The sequence below is a fragment of the Oncorhynchus clarkii genome, chromosome 12 (assembly GCF_045791955.1).
Source record: "Oncorhynchus clarkii lewisi isolate Uvic-CL-2024 chromosome 12, UVic_Ocla_1.0, whole genome shotgun sequence".
NCBI classification, from domain to species: Eukaryota; Metazoa; Chordata; class Actinopteri; order Salmoniformes; family Salmonidae; genus Oncorhynchus; species Oncorhynchus clarkii.
In genome coordinates, this window is record NC_092158.1 from 37,564,436 (window position 1) to 37,582,093 (window position 17,658).

General features: G+C 43.9%; 2 protein-coding genes across 6 annotated transcripts in view; one reads left to right on the forward strand and one right to left on the reverse strand.

Annotated features, from left to right (window-relative positions):
* Window positions 1–227: 227 nt before the first annotated feature.
* Window positions 228–7,888, forward strand: LOC139422017 (proline-rich protein 7-like). The gene is made up of 2 exons (XM_071173159.1): window positions 228–540; window positions 7,428–7,888. Exons 1-2 carry the CDS (start codon window positions 228–230, stop codon window positions 7,886–7,888), a joined length of 774 nt encoding a protein of 257 aa, XP_071029260.1.
* Window positions 7,889–13,419: 5,531 nt separating this feature from the next.
* Window positions 13,420–17,658, reverse strand: part of LOC139423137 (drebrin 1) — a 97,545-nt gene continuing 93,306 nt past the window's right edge. For all 5 annotated transcript variants that reach the window (XM_071174825.1, XM_071174826.1, XM_071174823.1 and 2 more), the window contains 3 exons: window positions 16,696–17,144; window positions 16,098–16,188; window positions 13,420–15,850 (listed from right to left, as the gene is read on the reverse strand). In XM_071174825.1, coding sequence (XP_071030926.1) covers window positions 15,798–15,850; window positions 16,098–16,188; window positions 16,696–17,144 — 593 coding nt within the window. In that variant the 3' untranslated portion in view covers window positions 13,420–15,797. The remainder of the gene's footprint in view (window positions 15,851–16,097; window positions 16,189–16,695; window positions 17,145–17,658) is intronic.

Below are 17,658 nucleotides of genomic sequence, written 5' to 3' on the forward strand. Positions count from 1 at the left end.
TACACTGTCATCAGGGCTGATCTGAGACATCAGCTGTCACACTGATATAAGATGACTAAAAATCAACAGAAGACTACACATTCAACCAAACTCCTCTGGAGACTGGAGCCCTGTTTTCCCGTCTCCTCAGTGACAGTCAGTGCTATTTGATTTAACGTATCTCCAGTCCAGTTGGCTCCTCATTTAACGCACCTCGGTAGTGCCAAGTCAACTAGTTTCTCATCACCATGGCGATGTCCCATGGCACATACACCTTCCTGGCCTGCTTTGCTGGGTTCTGGCTGGTGTGGGCTCTCATCGTCATGCTGTGCTGCTTCTGCAGCTTCATCCAGCGCCGTCTGAAGAAGAGGAGGGAGGAGAGGCTGAGGGAGCAGTGTCTGAGGGCCTTGGAGATGGAGCCATTGGAGTGCCTGGGCCCAGAGGGGTTAGGAAGGGAACCCCCCACCAGAGAGCCCCTCCATTTCTGCCCCCCACTGACCCTCTCCCCTCCGCTGCACATTCTTCACTCCCTCCCACAGGGCAGCTGGGCCTCCCCTCAAGGTAATGTACTGATACAGTACTTTTCTTTACGGCTTTGAATATTCCACCACACAGATGCACGCACACACAAACACTGCGACTAATTAAGATTAGACTGCAGTACTTTGAATCATACACACTTCAACCAAGCTAAATTGCTTCGAGGCAAGCAACACTGAAACATGCATGAGAGCATCAGCTGTTCCAGGCGACTGTTTGATCACACTCTCCGTAGCCGATGTGAGTAAGACCTTTAAGCAGGTCAGCATTCACAAGGCCACGGGGTCAGACGGATTGCCAGGACTTGCACTCCGAGCATGCACTGACCAACTGGCAAGTGTCTTCACTGACATTTTCAACCTGTCCCAGACTGTCTGTAATACCAACATGTTTCAAGCAGACCACCATAGTCCCTGTGCCCAAGAACACTAAGGTAACTTGCCTAAATGACTACCGACCCGTAGCACTCACATCTGTAGCAATGAAGTGCTCTGAAAGGCTGATCATAGCTCACATCAACACCATTATCCCAGAAACCTAGACCCACTCCACTCCACTTAATTTGCATACCACCCCAACAGATCCACAGATGATGCAATCTCTATTTCACTCCACACTGCCCTTTCCCACCTGGACAAAAATAACACCTACGTGAGAATGCTATTCATTGACTACAGCTCAGCGTTCAACACCATAGTACCCTGAAAGCTCATCACTAACCTAAGGACTCTGGGACTAAACACTTCCCTCTGCAACTGGATCCTGGACTTCCTGACGGGCCACGCCCAGGTGGTAAGGGTAGGTAAAAACACATCTGCCACGCTGATCCTCAACATGGAGTCCCCTCATGGGTGTGTGCTCAGTCCCCTCCTGTACTCCCTGTTCACCCATGACTGCATGGCCAGGCAGGACTCCAACACCATAATTTAGTTTGCCGACTACACAACAACGGAAGGCCTGATCACCGACAATGACAAGACAGCCTCTAGGGAGGAGGTCAGAGACCTGGCCATGTGGTGCCAGGATAACAACCTGTCCCTCAACGTGATCAAGACAAAGGAGATGATTGTGGACTACAGGAAAATGAGGACCGAGCACGCAACCCATTCTCATCGACGGGGCTGTAGTGTGGCAGGTTGAGAGCTTCAAGTTTCTTGGTGTCCACATCACCAAAACTAGAATGGTCCAAACACACCAGAACAGTGGTGAAGAGGGCACAACAAAGCCTATTCCCCCCCAGGAGACTGAAAAGATTTGGCATGGGTCCTCAGATCCTCAAAGTTCTACAGCTGCACCATCGAGGGCATCCTGACTGGTTGTATCACTGCCTGGTATGGCAACTGCTCAGCCTCCGACCGCAACGCATATACTGAGGGTAGTGCGTCTGGCCCAGTACATCACTGGGGCCAAGCTTCCTGCCACCTAGGACCTCTATACTAGGTAGTGTCAGAGGAAGGCCCTAAAAATGGTCTAGCCACCCTAGTCATAGACATATCTCTAATACCGCACGGCAAGCGGCACCAGAGTGCCAAGTCTAGGTCCAAGAGGCTTCTTAACAGCTTCTACCCCCAAGCCATAAGACTCCTGAACAGCTAATCAAATGGCTACCCAGACTATTTACATTGTTCCCCCCCCCCCCCCCCCCCCGCTAATGCTACTACTCTGGTTATTATCTATGCATAGTCACTTTAACTCTACCTACATGTACATATCACCTCAATTACTTCGACTAATCTGTGCCCCCTCACATCGAGTCTGTTCCGGTACCCAGTGTATTTAGCCTCGCTACTCTTATTTAACTGCAACTCTATTTGTTGTTTTTGTTTTACCACACACTTATTTTTCTTAAAACTGCATTGTTGGTTAGTAAGTAAGTAAGCATTTCACTATAAGGTCTACTACACCTGTTGTATTTGGCACATGTGACAAATACAACAAAAACAAGTTTGTTTTAGCTCTGACGTTTACCATGCAACCTCCTTTTCCAGTTCAATATGAGAGCAATATAAACACACAAAGAGCATAACCTAGGAGACACCTGCAGTTTTCTGTACATTACATGTTACAGGCATGACAGCAGTGACTATGAAGGTTTGCTGTAGGCTCTTGTTGTATCTGTAGCTGTGTTCCTTCATGGATGACATGGTGACAGTTAGCACTGTAGCGTAGGCGGTGTGTAGGCAGAGCAGTGGCAGAGTTGGCAGCACAGCAGCCAGCGCAATGACAGAGACTGCAGGCAGCTCGACACTTAGTAGGCGCTAACGGCGTGACAGTCAGTCAGTGGCGTGAAAGGTAGGCTAGCAGCAGCCATTGAAATAGACAGAGAGGGCTAGCAAGCACAACAGCCAGACAGAGGAACTCAGTACCAAGGCGACTAGGACAGGCTGGTTAAGGGGTGCACCTCAGAGTGGTAGAAAAATGAGGATTCCCTCCCCCAAATGTCATTATAGCTCCAGGACATAAAATGTACATTTTTTATTGCCGTTTCCTCATGCTGAGATCCATAGGCCTCCAGCATTGGAGAGGACTTTTTCCAATAATATCTTCCTCCATGTAGCTGCTGTTGTGCCTGCGTCATAGGGGCTGTCCTTGGCGGCAGATGTGGGCCCCAGAGCCCCAGGATCACGGAGGCTGAGATTAGCAATCCTGCCCCCGGTGAAGGTGGCTCCCCTCTGGATAGTCCCTGAGCCTCGTCCCCCCGCCTGCCATTCCACCATCCTCTATACTCCTCCACGGCCCTGCCAGCCCTCTGCACCCGTGGCCCTCTAGGTTTGGAGGCATTGCTGACACTGGAAACAAACACTCGCCTGGCGCAACACATGAAACACTCCTTTCATCTCCCAGTGTTCTGGGCCTCCATTGTTACCTTATGGAAGTAATTTTTATTCATACATATAGCAGCTGGGGCTAATATTAGAGACCAAAGCAGGGCATTATAAATGTGTGGTGGAAAACGAGATCATAAAAACTATAGTGTAATTCGTTGTGAATATGTGGACACATACAGGGCATGTACAGTCGTGGCCAAAAGTTTTGAGAATGACACAAATATACATTTTCACAAAGTTTGCTGCCTCAGTGTCTTTAGATATTTTTGTCAGGTGTTACTATGGAATAGTGAAGTCTAATTACAAGCATTTCATATGTGTCAAGGGCTTTTATTGACAATTACACAAAGTTGATGCAAAGAGTCAATATTTGCAGTGTTGACCCTTCTTTTTCAAGACCTCCGCAATCTGCCCTGGCATGCTGTCAGTTAACTTTTGGCCACATCCTGACTGATGGCAGCCAATTTTTGCATAATCAATGCTTGGAGTTTGTCAGAATTTGTGGGTTTTTGTTTGTCCACCCGCCTCTTGAGGATTGACCACAAGTTCTCAATGGGATTAAGGTCTGGGGAGTTTCCTGGCCATGGACCCAAAATATCAATGTTTTGTTCCTCGAGCCACTTAGTTATCACTTTTGCCTTATGGCAATGTGTTCCATCATGCTGGAAAAGGCATTGTTCGTCACCAAACTGTTTCTGGATGGTTGGGAGAAGTTGCTCTCAGAGGATGTGTTGGTACCATTCTTTATTCATGGCTGTGTTGTTAAGCAAAATTGTGAGTGAGCCCACACCCTTGGCTGAGAAGCAACCCCACACATGAATGGTCTCAGGATGCTTTACTGTTGGCATGACACAGGACTGATGGTAGCGCTCACCTTGTCTTCTCCAGACAAGCTTTTTTCCGGATGCCACAAACAATCGGGAAGGGGATTCATCAGAGAAAATGACTTGTCCTCAGCAGTCCAATCCCTGTACCTTTTGCAGAATATCAGTCTGTCCCTGATGTTTTTCCTGGAGAGAAGTGGCTTCTTTGCTGCCCTTCTTGACACCAGGCCATCCTCCATAGGTCTTCGCCTCACTGTGCAGATGCACTCACACCTGCCTGCTGCCATTCCTGAGCAAGCTCTGTACTGGTGGTGCTCCGATCCCGCAGCTGAATCTTTCTTGGGCGCCCTGAAGCCTTCTTCACAACAATTTAACCGCTCTCCTTGAAGTTCTTGATGATCCGATAAATGGTTGATTTAGGTGCAATCTTACTGGCAGCAATATCCTTGCCTGTGAAGACCTTTTTGTGCAAAGCAATGATGACGGCACGTGTTTCCTTGCAGGTAACCATGATTGACAGAGGAAGAACAATGATTCCAAGCACCACCCTCCTTTTGAAGCTTCCAGTCTGTTATTCGAACTCAATAAGCATGACAGAGTGATCTCCAGCCTTGTCCTCGTCAACACTCACACCTGTGTTTACGAGAGAATCACTGACATGTCAGCTGGTCCTTTTGTGGCAGGGCTGAAATGCAGTGGAAATGTTTTTTGGGATTCAGTTCATTTGCATGGCAAAGAGGGACTTTTCAATTCATTGCAATTCATCGGATCACTCTTCATAACATTCTGGAGTATGTGCAAATTAACATCAAACAAACTGAGGCAGCAGACTGAAAATTAATATTTGTGTCATTCTCAAAACTTTTGGCCACGACTGTACACTTAATTAGTATTTGGTAGCATTGCCTTTAAATTATTTATCTTGGGACAAACGTTTCAGGTAGCCTTACAAAAGCTTCCCACAATAAGTTGGGTGAATTTTGGCCCATTCCTCCTGACAGAGCTGATGTAACTGAGTCAGGTTTGTAGGCCTCCTTGCTCACACATGCTTTTTCAGTTCTGCCCACAAATGTTATATTGGATTGAGGTCAGGGCTTTGTGATGGCCACTCGAATACCTTCACTTTGTTGTCCTTAAGCCATTTTGCCACAACTTTGGAAGTATGCTTGGGGTCATTGTCCACTTGGAAGATGCATTTGCGACCAAGCTTTAACATCCTGACTGATGTTTTGAGATGTTGCTTCAATATATCCACATAATTTCCCTCCCTCATGATGCCATCCATTTTGTGAAGTGCACCAATCCCTCCTGCAGCGAACCACAACATGCTGCTGCCACCCCCATGCTTCACGGTTGGGATGGTATTCTTCAGCTTGCAAGCATCCCCCTTTTCCCTCCAAACCTAACGATGGTCATTATGGCCAAACAGTTCTATTTTTGTTTCATCAGACGAGAACATTTCTCCATAAAGTACAACCTTTTTCCCCATGTGCAGTTGCAAACCGTAGTCTGGCTTCCTCCAATGAGTTTTGAGGAGGCGGCGAGGAGAGCGGATGAGTTGAGTAGGCAATTGAGGTTTTCCCATTATATAGTATAGAAAGGCTGTGGGTAGTCTTTGAAAGAGACTGTAAAATGGGAGTTTATGATTAGTAGTACCTCTCCCTTTATCAGCCTGGGTTTCCACACTGGAGGAAGTAGCACTGTCAAAGCACTGCAAATAAAGTACTCCAGAGGTGTGGTCAGAGGGTGTGTCATTGTTATTAGCCCAGCTAGCTACATTTTACAACCCTCCGGATTCATCACCGAGTAGTCAGAGTCCAAGGAGATATTACTTCACCAGTTTGCTCCACATCCTTATCTCTGACTTGTATTCTGTTGTTCAAACCACAAGTATATCAGAGTTTCCAGGTGTGAATGACCTATGACGTCTCAACTGTACTAACCTCACATGACATCATTCGAAAGGAAGTCGTCCCTATATGGTAAACCCTGGGGGCGTGAACACTTCATACAGCTGAATGTACTTTACCGGCCACTAATTACTTTACAGACTTCATGTTATTGCCTCGTGCTACCGGTTTGTCACATCAAAGCATGCTTACTATGTTTTATGTGTCAATTGCAGTTATTCCTTTTTTCAAAGACAGAAAAAGCAGAGTTAAAATAAATGTTCTACATTCTTTCATTACAATCAACATGACGAGCACAAGGCTCTATCTATAAAAATAAAGTTCTGAACCCTTATCGTTTGAATGGTGTCAGCAATTTTTATCTTGTATTCTTTTGAACTTAATTAAAAACATGAATTGGGGTATTTAGAAAACTATATGGGTAGAGAACATTGAACAGAACAATAACTCCATTTGGACAAAAAAAATCAGATAGAACCTTATAGTCCCAAGCTAACAATGATTTGTTTCACCTGAAAAGAAATGCACAGTGCTTTCCGAATGAATTGTCTAATTCACACTGAACACTAGTACAGGCTTGCCTCGGTTCGGCCCTATAGTGTGAATCAGACACAAGTCTATCTAACCGCTCGCCTCTACTCTCATTCCATATTTTACAGGTCCCTCTCTCTGTGTCACACCTGTCCTGTTCCTGTGGGTTTTCTCTTTGTGAGCTTTGAAGGGAGTGAATCCAGATGATTGTGCTGAAAACATCAGTAAATTTGCCTCCGACTTGTGGCTTGAATGTTTCTGTCAGAACAAATATCTCACTAAGCTCTCTGTACACTGTGTGTGTGTGTGTGTGTGTGTGTGTGTGTGTGTGTGTGTGAGAATGTGTGCACGTGTGTGAAGCCATTCAGTATTTAAAAATGTCCGAATTGAGTCAAAGAAGCCTTTATTGTAGGCTACTGTACTCAATGGAATTATCACCGCTCAACCTGTGTTCCACATGATTCACAGTTTAAAGGCAGATCTGTCAGTGTAGGAGTTTGATTTGGCAGTGGTATCAGTTACTTCAGATGTATAGTGAGATGACTGAGGCGTCAGTGAAGCTCCATTAACATTATGTAATAGCCAGCAGGAGTCAGCTTAGCAATAATAATCACCCACACAACCCTTTCCACAGGATCCCTACCTTTAGACCTAAACACTGACAATCCAATGGCCTAATATGACTGTGTCCATGGTAAAGTAGCATTTGATAATAATGATGGATTTGGTTTATATTAAGCTTTTCCAATGCTTACAGCACTTTACATTGTTAAGGGGAAACTAACATACTGTACGTTTGTCTGTTTCCTCTGCAGAGACGGACGTGTTTGGAAAGCCCCCCTGCTATGAGGAGGCTGTTCTGATGGAGGACCCCCCTCCTCCCTACTGTGAGGTGCTGGCTGACAGCCGGGGGGGCACCAACACCAAGCCCTCCTCCCGGACCTCCAGGCTGGAGCAGCAGGAGACTGAGACCTCCAAGACTCCTCCGGTCACAGTGTTCTCAGAGAGGGGCTACTCCTCCCTGATCCGCCTGCCCACTGCCCGACGCTGGGACTCCCTGGGGCACCTGCTGTCTACCATGGACATCAACCACAACACCCTCTCCATGGAGCCCCTCTCCCTGCAGGCCCAGGCCACCACTACCATGCCCCGCGAGGGCCGGACTCACACACAGCCAGAGCTGGGGCTGAGAAGTATCCAGGGGCTCAGGCGGCTAGAGCAGAGCTGTGGCCTGCCCACGTCCTTCCCTCTGCTGGGTCGCAGCACGGCCGTGTAAGCCTGAATAATCCTCCTGGAGGTGGGGATGAGGCTGAAGCTAAGGACGCTGGGTTGAGGTGGAGAGGCGTTGGGTTGGGTTTGAGGAGGGGCGTCTGGTTTGTAGAGTTGGACTGATGGAGGGGGTAGAGGAGGAAAAACACATTTTAGACTCCCAGCAGCCAGAGGTGTTGTTCTCTGCTTTCTTCTGTGCAGTGAGATGAGGACAACTTTTCTAAAGATGACATATCTGCCTTCCTCTCATCATCCCTATTTTATCTTGCTTTGTCTCCCTCCATATCTGTCTCGCTCTATTCTCTCTCTCTGGCTGTGTTGATCTCTCTATTCTCCATGGCGTCGCAGCCTGATGCAGAGCAGCTATTACACCGAGGGTACAAAACATTTGGAACATCTTCCTAATATTGAGTTGCAACCCTTTTTGCCCTCATAACATCCTCAATTAGTCGGGCATTGACTCTACAAGGTATCGAAAGCATCCACAGGGATACTGGCCCATGTTGACTCCAATGCTCCCCACCATTGTGTCAAGTTGGCTGGATGTCCTTTGGGTGGTGGATCATTCTTGATACACACGGGAAACTGTTGAGCGTAAAAAAATCCAGCAGTGTTGCAGTTCTTGACATACTTAAACCCATGCGCCTGGTACTTACTGTACAACCATACCCCGTTCAAAGTCACTTAAAACTCTTGTCTTGCCCATTCACCCTCTGAATGGCACATACACAATCCAAGTCTCAATGCATAAAAATCCCAGTGGTGGAAAAAGTACTCAAATGTTATACTTGAGTAAAGGTAAAAATACTTTAATAGAAAATGACTCAAGTAAAAGTGAAAGTCACCCAGTAAAATACTACTTGAGTAAAAGTCTAAAAGTATTTGGTTTTAAATATACTTAAGTATCAAACATATACTTAAGTATCAAAAGTAAAAGTATAAATAGTTTCAAATGTCCAGACTGCATCATTTTCTTGTTTTTTTTAAATTTACAGATAGCTAGGGGCATGCTCCAACACTCAGACATTATTTACAAACAAAGCATGTGTTTAGTGAGTCCGCAGTAGGGATGACAGAGGCAGTAGGGATGACCAGGGATGTTCTCTTGATAAGTGTGTGAATTGGACAATTTTCCTGTCCTTCTGAGCATTCAAAATGTAACAAGTACTTTTGGGTGTCAGGGAAAATGTATGGAGTAAAAAGTACATAATTTTCTTTAGTAAAAGTTGTCAAAAATATAAATAGTAAAGTACAGATACCCCAAAAAACAACTTAAGTAAAAATACTTGAAAGTACTACTCAAGTACTTTACACCACTGAAAAATCATTCCTCCCCTTTATCTACACAGATTGAAGTGGATTTAAGAAGTGACATCAATAAGTGATCATAGCTTTCACCTAGATTCATCTGGTCAGGTGTTCATAATGTTTTGTGCACTCAGTATATGAGTCTGCTGTTGCCATGGCTCCCTGGAACGTCTGTTGCCCATGATGCCTTGGCCCCCTAGCGACTCCAGGTAAAAAGACCTCTAGTAGCTCTGTGTTGCTCCTGTTGTATAACATTAACAGTGAAGGACCAAGAGATTTGCTGAATTCAGTAGCTATCGCCCTGCTCTGAGAATTGCGATGTGCAATGGAAACATTGTTTTGAATTGAAAAAGCTCTTCTCCATCATTACTGTCATATCTTCAAGATGTTCTGGGACTATGTGGTCTATGAATATCAATTTAATAAACCACAGCTGGGGATTGTTGCTCCTCGGTGTACGGATGACTGTGTGTGTGTATGTATGTATGTGTGCATGTGTGTATGTATGTGTGCGTGTATGTATGGTCTAGCTCCTAAATCATTAGTCCAATCAAGTACAAAGGGAGACAGCAGCATTTTTCCAGCAGGAATAAGTTCCCTCTATCCGAAGAATTGAAACCCTTGTATAAATAATTCATAACGCTAATCATAAGATTTCCTTTCTCTCCCTCTCTGGGTTGTAAATTACTTCCTAATGGTTGCAATCTGTCCATCAGTGAAGCGTTTCATCGAGATTGTAAATGCATTTCTCTCTTTCTCTCCCTCTCCATCTCCATCTCAAGCTACTCATCAGGCTAGATGTGACTGTGAAACACTCCTTCACATTGCCATGCGGGTGCTACAGTACATACAGCAGACACCATTACAGAAAATGTAAACAGTCATGGTAGCAAGGCAAACCCATCACCATGCAGCAATTACAAACACAGGATTTTCTTTCCTTATTTCCTCAAATATTATTTAGCTATTCATGGCTTTCTCTCTCTCGCTCTTTCATAATATCTGACCCCTTCTCTCGGCACCACCGGTGTTTTGAATGACATTCAGACAGCTCCTGTTCGTTGGGCTTTGGAAAACACTTTAAACAAGAAGCTTTGGAAGACGCTTTAAACAAGTGCTTTCCCTTGTCACTCACAACCAATTATATCTTGGGAATATTTTTTCTGTTTTCAAACATTTTTTCACAGATAGTGTGATTAAGCGCTGAATTCAATCCGTGGAGCTGATGATCAGCGTTACAGCATGATTACATTTAAAGACAATGTTCCCCATCAGCGGAGACTGCATTCACAGTAAACCCTGCATATGTCGGCTTAATCTGAAATGACCTTCATATTTTGATCACGCAGTCGTGCCCCAGATGCTTTTGCAGGGGAAAAATCTGAAAAAATCTGGGAAAATTAGTGAGATATGAACAATAGTGCGTTGATTGCATCAAGGCCAAAGTATTTCCTTCTTCTGAATCCATCCAATACGGAACCCTTTTACTACCCTTCCCAGCCTATGAGGAACCATGTTACCCATCAAGGTCCACCTCTTTGTTATTAGCTGTTGTGTAACCCAATTCAATCACATTATGTAACCACTGAAATGAATGCATTATTTGATGGGCTTACCTGGCAGTACCCTTGAGATACTTGGACAAATTAGGAAGCCTGTCAGCTTGGTTCGGTCCTCAAGGACGCTCGAGTTAGGGAATTGGAATGGAGGTCTTCAATCCAAGGAACACCACCATTACAGTATGGGGCACAGCAGGTTATACAAATGTGCAGGTAGGAAACATACAGTACCCAACAGAAGGAGAGAGATGGAGAGACCGGAGGGGGAGAGACAGAAAAAAGGGTGAGAGGAGAAAGAGCATGAGAGAAAGCTACTTGAGGTCATTCCTGTAAATAGAGAATGTTATTACTGAGAGGTAAAAAAAAAGTATTGCAGTTTGAAGTGAGGGGCAATAGGGGAATGTCAAAGAGCACTTATTTATATATTAAGGTAGTTGTGGTTATCTTGAAACCTAAAATTTAGGCAGTCTTAAGTTTATTCCAGATGCTGGTTTTTGTGTTTTTTTGTTTTTTTTACAGAATACAATTGCATTTAGACAATCATTTTGAGAGCTTAGGAGTGTTCCTTTTTTGGAACAACCAATTTAATCTGATTATCATGGCCCCTGAATGTACAGATTCATGATATAAGTGTAACTGAAAATGAACACAATTTAATTTGAGGTGTTTCTATCCATGCTTGAATGTAGAAGTAAATGTTAAATATTATTTTGCCAAATGTTTTGTCTGTTTAAATCACACATGTCATATACAGTCTTCTTGATTGATTGACAATTGCTTCTGAGCTGTCATGCCTGGATTCCAGTCGCTTATTTAATTGTACAACTGTTATTTTGTTTATGCAGTTTATTTTCTTTTTCCCCTCCTCCGCCACAGAAGGAAAAGACAGCGGTGTAAAACTGTCATCCTTCCTCTGTTGGCCTACGTGTTGCTTGGCAACCACCAGGCCAGAGTGCTAGCTCAGAGTTTGTTTACATAGAGTGAATGGGAACGTCAGCTGTGTGGCCAGTGCTGAACATAGTCAGAGCACAATGGATATGGGCCACTGGGCAAGGTTACATGGCTTCTAGCTACTAGTGTGGGACTGGGACTGTCAGTAGTGTCAGACAGAGTTTCCCATCTCCTAACCCAGGGGTCACTCAACACAGTTGGAACTGGACCCATATCATAGAGAATGAGAGGCCTCTAGTGGCCAATAGATATTAGCATTTGCAGCGCCATTGAGGGCTTCCACCACTTTAATATAGACAACTGGGTGGGACTTCCAACTTCCTTGGCTGGTCCATTCTGGTGACCCTGTTGGAGTCGTGTCCAACTGGGTTATGAGGAGGGATCAGTCAATTGTGAAGAAGAAAATGGACTACTTCAAAATTGAGATTTCTTTAATAGGGTTGCCTATGCTTTAACGGTACAAAGATGAGTCCTCTACCTCTGTGCCCGGGTACATCAACTGTCTAGCTGGCAATGTGGCAGCCATTTTGAGGAGCTCAATAAAATGCCCTGATAGAATGGACCGTTCCTCTAACATTGGGTTGGCATCACTGTGGTATATCCATCATTTGAGTAATTCAAACAGACATTTATTTACCATCCAAGGAAGCATATTATTCCAGACAGGCTACAGATTGATATGGCTTATAGCAGAACGTGGCCCTGCCATAGTATGGACTCTCTGACACCTCCTCACAAATACATACCTGTTCCGCTGTGACTGTCTGTACAGCATGTAGCATGCAAAGTGTTCTGTATACATCTGACTGTAGGAGCTGTTCTCTGTTAGTTCTCTCCTACATCTGCTGCTACTACTGTATTGTATGGAATGCATAGCAAAAATGTCCCCCTACTACCTATATAGTACTTTTGACTAGGGCCCATAGGAACTATATAGGGAATAGGGTGCCATTTGGGACACAACCTATGTGTTCTATGTATTCTATGTATACCTGTGAGAAAGGGGCTTCATAGTCCAGTTATGGTTCTAAGTCAATGGTACCAACATCTCTTTGATAAAATGCAGTTGAATAAAAATATAGATTAAAAACAAACATGACAAGTGGCTTTGACAGATTCGGGTTTCAATGTTGCTGGATGTTTTGTGTTTATGATCATACCTGCTTTGACGAGATTATTTGATTGCTAGATCATTTAAATGTAAAAAAAAAAACAGAACTTCCAACAATATATGCTATAAGATTCCCTGACCAAGACGAATGTCACGTTGCAGGGATGCCAATGTTCATTCTAATGTTCTATTTAAATCTATGATGCTAGCATTTCCCTTTGCACTTCCTCCTTAAGTCATGATAATATTTCAGTGCTCAAGTGCATTGGATTTTTGGATATATATATATATATATATATATATATATATATATATATATATATATATATATATATATAAAAAACATTGTATTCTTAACTAGGCAAGTCAGTTAAGAACAAATTCTTATTTACAATAATGGCCTACCGGGGAACACTGGGTTAACTGCCTTGTTCAGGTGCAGAACGACAGATTTTTACCATGTCAGCTCAGGGATTCGGTCCAGCAACCTTTTGGTTACTGTCCCAATGTCCCAACCACTAGGCTACCTGCTGCCCCAGTTGTACAACTGGATTGGGGAGAAGTGGGCAAAAAGAAAAAAAATGTCAAATCAAAACTCTGAAGTCATCGTTTGGAGGTTTTTAAGTATTTTATTAACATACATCAGCACCTAGCATGTCACAAAAGATCTTGCACTTATTTAAAAAAAAACAGTGTGTGAGAAGCGGACGCAAAAGAGGGAAGAGAATCTTTTTATTTCTATCTTTTAAATAAAAAGAGATCAGTAAAGCCAAGGAACAGCTAAGCCTTGCTTTGGGGCGAGTATTAGGGGTAGTAGTAGAGTAGTAGTCTCCTAGTAGTGCAATAGGGAGAGAATAATAATCACTAACCAGGAGGTTATCAGAGTGAAGAAGTATACATTGAAATTATGTGGAAACGGTGTCAGTTACTGCTAAAGATGCAGGTTGGTCGGCTCTTACCAAGCATTAGGTGATTCTCATATACAGAAAAGGCTGCGAGGGATATGGAATCCCACCACGACTCAAATCTCTCTTCAAAGAAACTTCATTTAAAAATCTCACTCAATCCCACAACAAGCCTCAATTCAAAGTGTCATAAGGACCAAGAAAACAAGTGTTAGTCGATCATTAGTTGTATATTACTAAATATCAAACACTATTTACAAGACAAAAAAACAACATTGTTCTTTTTTTCTTTCTTATTGCTTGCTGGTTCCCACTCAGAACTCTGTGGTAAGAACAGAGAGATCTAACAATATAGAACTGTTCTCTCTCTATGAATAAGAATGACAGGATTTATTTAGAATCAGATCAGAGGTGTGGAATCTCAGAAATGAAACTACCCTTGAACAGTAACAATAATAAACAACCTCTAGATCATATGAAGGAAGACTGAGACAGACAGTCTACAAGCCGTGTGTGTGTGTGTGTGTGTGTGTGTGGGGGGGGGGGGGGGGGTCAATAATCATCTGTTCTAAACGTTGGAACATTAATAAAGGGGATAATGAGTCTTGATGATTAAAATAATTTCTAAGGCCTGCGTGCAAAGCTAGTCTACTGTACTGTTTCTCATTTAGACTGTAGGGGTGAAATCAGAACTGAGATGACTGGGTGAAAGTCAAGCAGGGAATGAGACCTGTGCGAAAACAACATAGTCCCAATGGTAGAATTACAATAATGCCTCTGAGGCCATCAAGGGGGCGTGCATGTGAACTACATCATTTTAAAAGAAGGACGAGGGAAATTTAAACAGATGGAATGCAAAAAATAGTGAATTTGTGCCTACTGAAAATAAGGGTATCATGTCATACAGCAGAGACTAGTGTGGCAGCTCTCCAACAACCTTAGCACAAGACACACTGTTCCGTTCATAGTGCCACAACGTGTGACGAATGTCCTCGTTCCCATCTGAGTACTCTAGATATAGTTATTGCCTAGTTTTCACTGGAGACGAAACAAAACGAGACTACAGCCATGGCCATGATTCAAAGATCCTGAATATTAATTTCTAGTACACTTTTAATAGGTAGTAAAAAATATACACATTTTCCTCTAGTCTGATTTTATGCTGGGATAGCACTAATACCTTCCCAGCAGAAAAATAGACTAGGGGAAAATGTGTGTATGCCAACAATAAACAATAAGAAACTACGATAGATATTCCTTTTCAAAGTGACTTGCACATATATATATATATATTTTAGGGTTTTACTGTGATATAGTACAATAGTACTGCTATCCCAGCCTGTACTATGATGTCCGCCATGCCTTTGTCTGGTTCCCCGCTCCTCCTCTATCTGTCTACAGTGGATTACGAGTAAGGTCCCATGGCCAAACTGACACATTGAAAAATTCAGGATTACACTTGGCACCATTTCCTCTCTGATCCCCCTCGCCCTTCCCCCAGGCACCGTGCCCACTTTTATCCCCAACCAGCTACCCAGAATGGGGGGGGGGGGAGGTTAGGTCCCCTAGGCCTCAGGGGAGAGGGCCAGAGCAGGGCAACTCTTGGCACTAGGGAGGGTGGAAGGTGGGGCCCAGGGTTGGGGGAGAGAGGAGGAGGGGGCTGTGGTAGGAATAATTGTGATTGGTCACAAAAGGGTTTGTTCTAACTTTTAATAGGCTACCTGTCTGGTACAGGGGTCATATCTGCTGTAGAAGACACAGACATGAGCTACTGAGCTGTGTATATAAGTACGCAAGAAAGTAGTTATCACTCTCTGCTATTTACTCTACATAGCAAATAAGGAGAAATATAAGAAATACATTTTAAAAAACAAGAGCTCATCATCAACCAATTAGCATCTCTAACAATAACTCGACAACCTTTTCGGTGGCTAACATTTTTTTGTTTTATTCTAGAACATTATACAGATTTTTTTTTTTTAATGCAAGACTTGTAATTATTACTTTAAAAAAAAACAGTTTCGTCATTGATGATGCGTTGTTTCTACTTCCCTCCACCGGACTGTTCTCCTCCGCCATCGTCTAGTCGCTGTCCTCCATTACAGGGTCCGTGTCCCAGCACGTGATGTCAATCTCTGTACACACACAGTGCATAGATAAACATCCACAAATCCACTGGGTCAATCTTTGCACACACACACACACACACACACACGTTTTAGTATTTTCATCAAGGATGTCTTGCAATATGTCAAAGAAGGAGGCAGAAACAACCACATACCATCATCATCACACATCAGACTGTCTTCAAAAAGAAGTGTGACAGCAGTTCTTAAAAAAATGTGTTTCTGACTTCGCCAAACATGAAGCTCTCTCACTCACCTGGTGGCTTGTTATAAAACACTGGCGTCGGGTTCGTTTTAGCAGAGCAGTCCTCCTCCTCCTGCGATTGGCTGAAGTAACCCTCGCTCGCCTGCACAGGCAGACAGATTAGTTAATAACAGTATCGTCTCAGCATATAGACATTTTCCTCCAGCTATGCCATCACAAGTGTACACGGTTCAGTATACTGCATGTACAGTACAGTTTGGGTTATCTGGGGGCAATTCGTATAATCCAGTGCTGTACTGTGTGTTTTAGTGTATCTCTGTGTGTGTCAATCTTTGTTCCATATCAGGAACACAGAACAGACTTCCATCCTCCGTCCTAGGTAACCAGCAGCACTCACTACTGCCGATGTAGAATGCATTTACTGCCATCTTGTGGCCCGTAATATTATCACTTTAGAAAAAGGAGAGATGCAATACAGGCATACAAAGTAAACAAATCACAACAAGTCATAAACCCCACATATGAAATACAGGAAAGTGTGTTCAATGTTAATTACATTATGGTTATCAAAGTAGTTTCAAAGTAACTACATGGCATTAGGCTAACATAATGTAAAGTTCTGCCAAGTCATGTAACATGTCGTAATGACCTGAGTCCCTTCTTTGAGCAGCGTCTCCCCATTGGTCATCAGCTGAGTGTCATCTGAAGCATGTTGCAGTGCATGCTGGTAGCTCAGGGTCATATCGTGGGTCCCAGCCACGTCCACCAGGCTGGAGGGCTCGTCCTCAGCACCCACGGGGCCCCCCGGGTAGAATGGTACGTCCCCCATCTCGTCGAAGCTCAGCAGGGGCTGGACTCGTCCTCCAGGAGGCAGGGCCTGAGAGGGGGCGGAGCCTGTGGCAGGACTGCTGTCCCATAGGTCCACCAGGGGGTCTGCGGCAGTGGGTGCGGGAAGGGGCCTGAAACCTGAGAAGGGGTCGTAGTCATCCGAGGTTGAGGACGGGGCTTGGGAGTCTGGGCGGGTCTGGGGGGCCACGCTCTGAACGGGCTTGGTGGGAGTGGACTCCTGGACTGGGCCTGGCTGCTGCTTCGGCTCACCTGGAGGGGAGGGAGAGAGGGAATGTTGTCAAAAGTTATCAATAAGCCCTGATAGGAGACAGAGCGAAACAGTCCAACGATCATTCATTTTTAAAACAAACTATAGGAAGTTGGTTGCAATTTCAGTTTAATCCACCAGAAAAGACCGAACAAATAAAACAACAAATATTATGGTTAAACTCAAATATACTAATTGATAAACTTCTTTTTTTTAAATAAACGGTACAATCTTTGTAAATTATATCATAAAGAGGACTGGTGGAGCTGTCACATGCAGCTGACAAAAATATATGGAAACGTCTGCGCTACCCAAAATTACAACCAACTAATTAAAGAATTACCGCAAAAGTGGAAGAGGCAAGTGGAAGGGGGAGAAAGAAAGGAACTTGTCTGTCGGCCCTGCATTAAAGACCAATTGTTTAAAGAATATTGTGATAAATAAAAAAGTATACCAGTTTATTTTAAGGGCCAAAAAATTGACAGCTGTGCCATACAGATTGCAAAATAGTTAGGA

Bases quoted from the DNA above. Each gene is read 5' to 3' on its own strand.
- LOC139422017 (XM_071173159.1), top strand. From the start codon at position 228: ATGGCGATGTCCCATGGCACATACACCTTCCTGGCCTGCTTTGCTGGG. The intron at 541-7,427 runs GTAATGTACTGA...TTTCCTCTGCAG, and splicing joins CAGCTGGGCCTCCCCTCAAG to AGACGGACGTGTTTGGAAAG.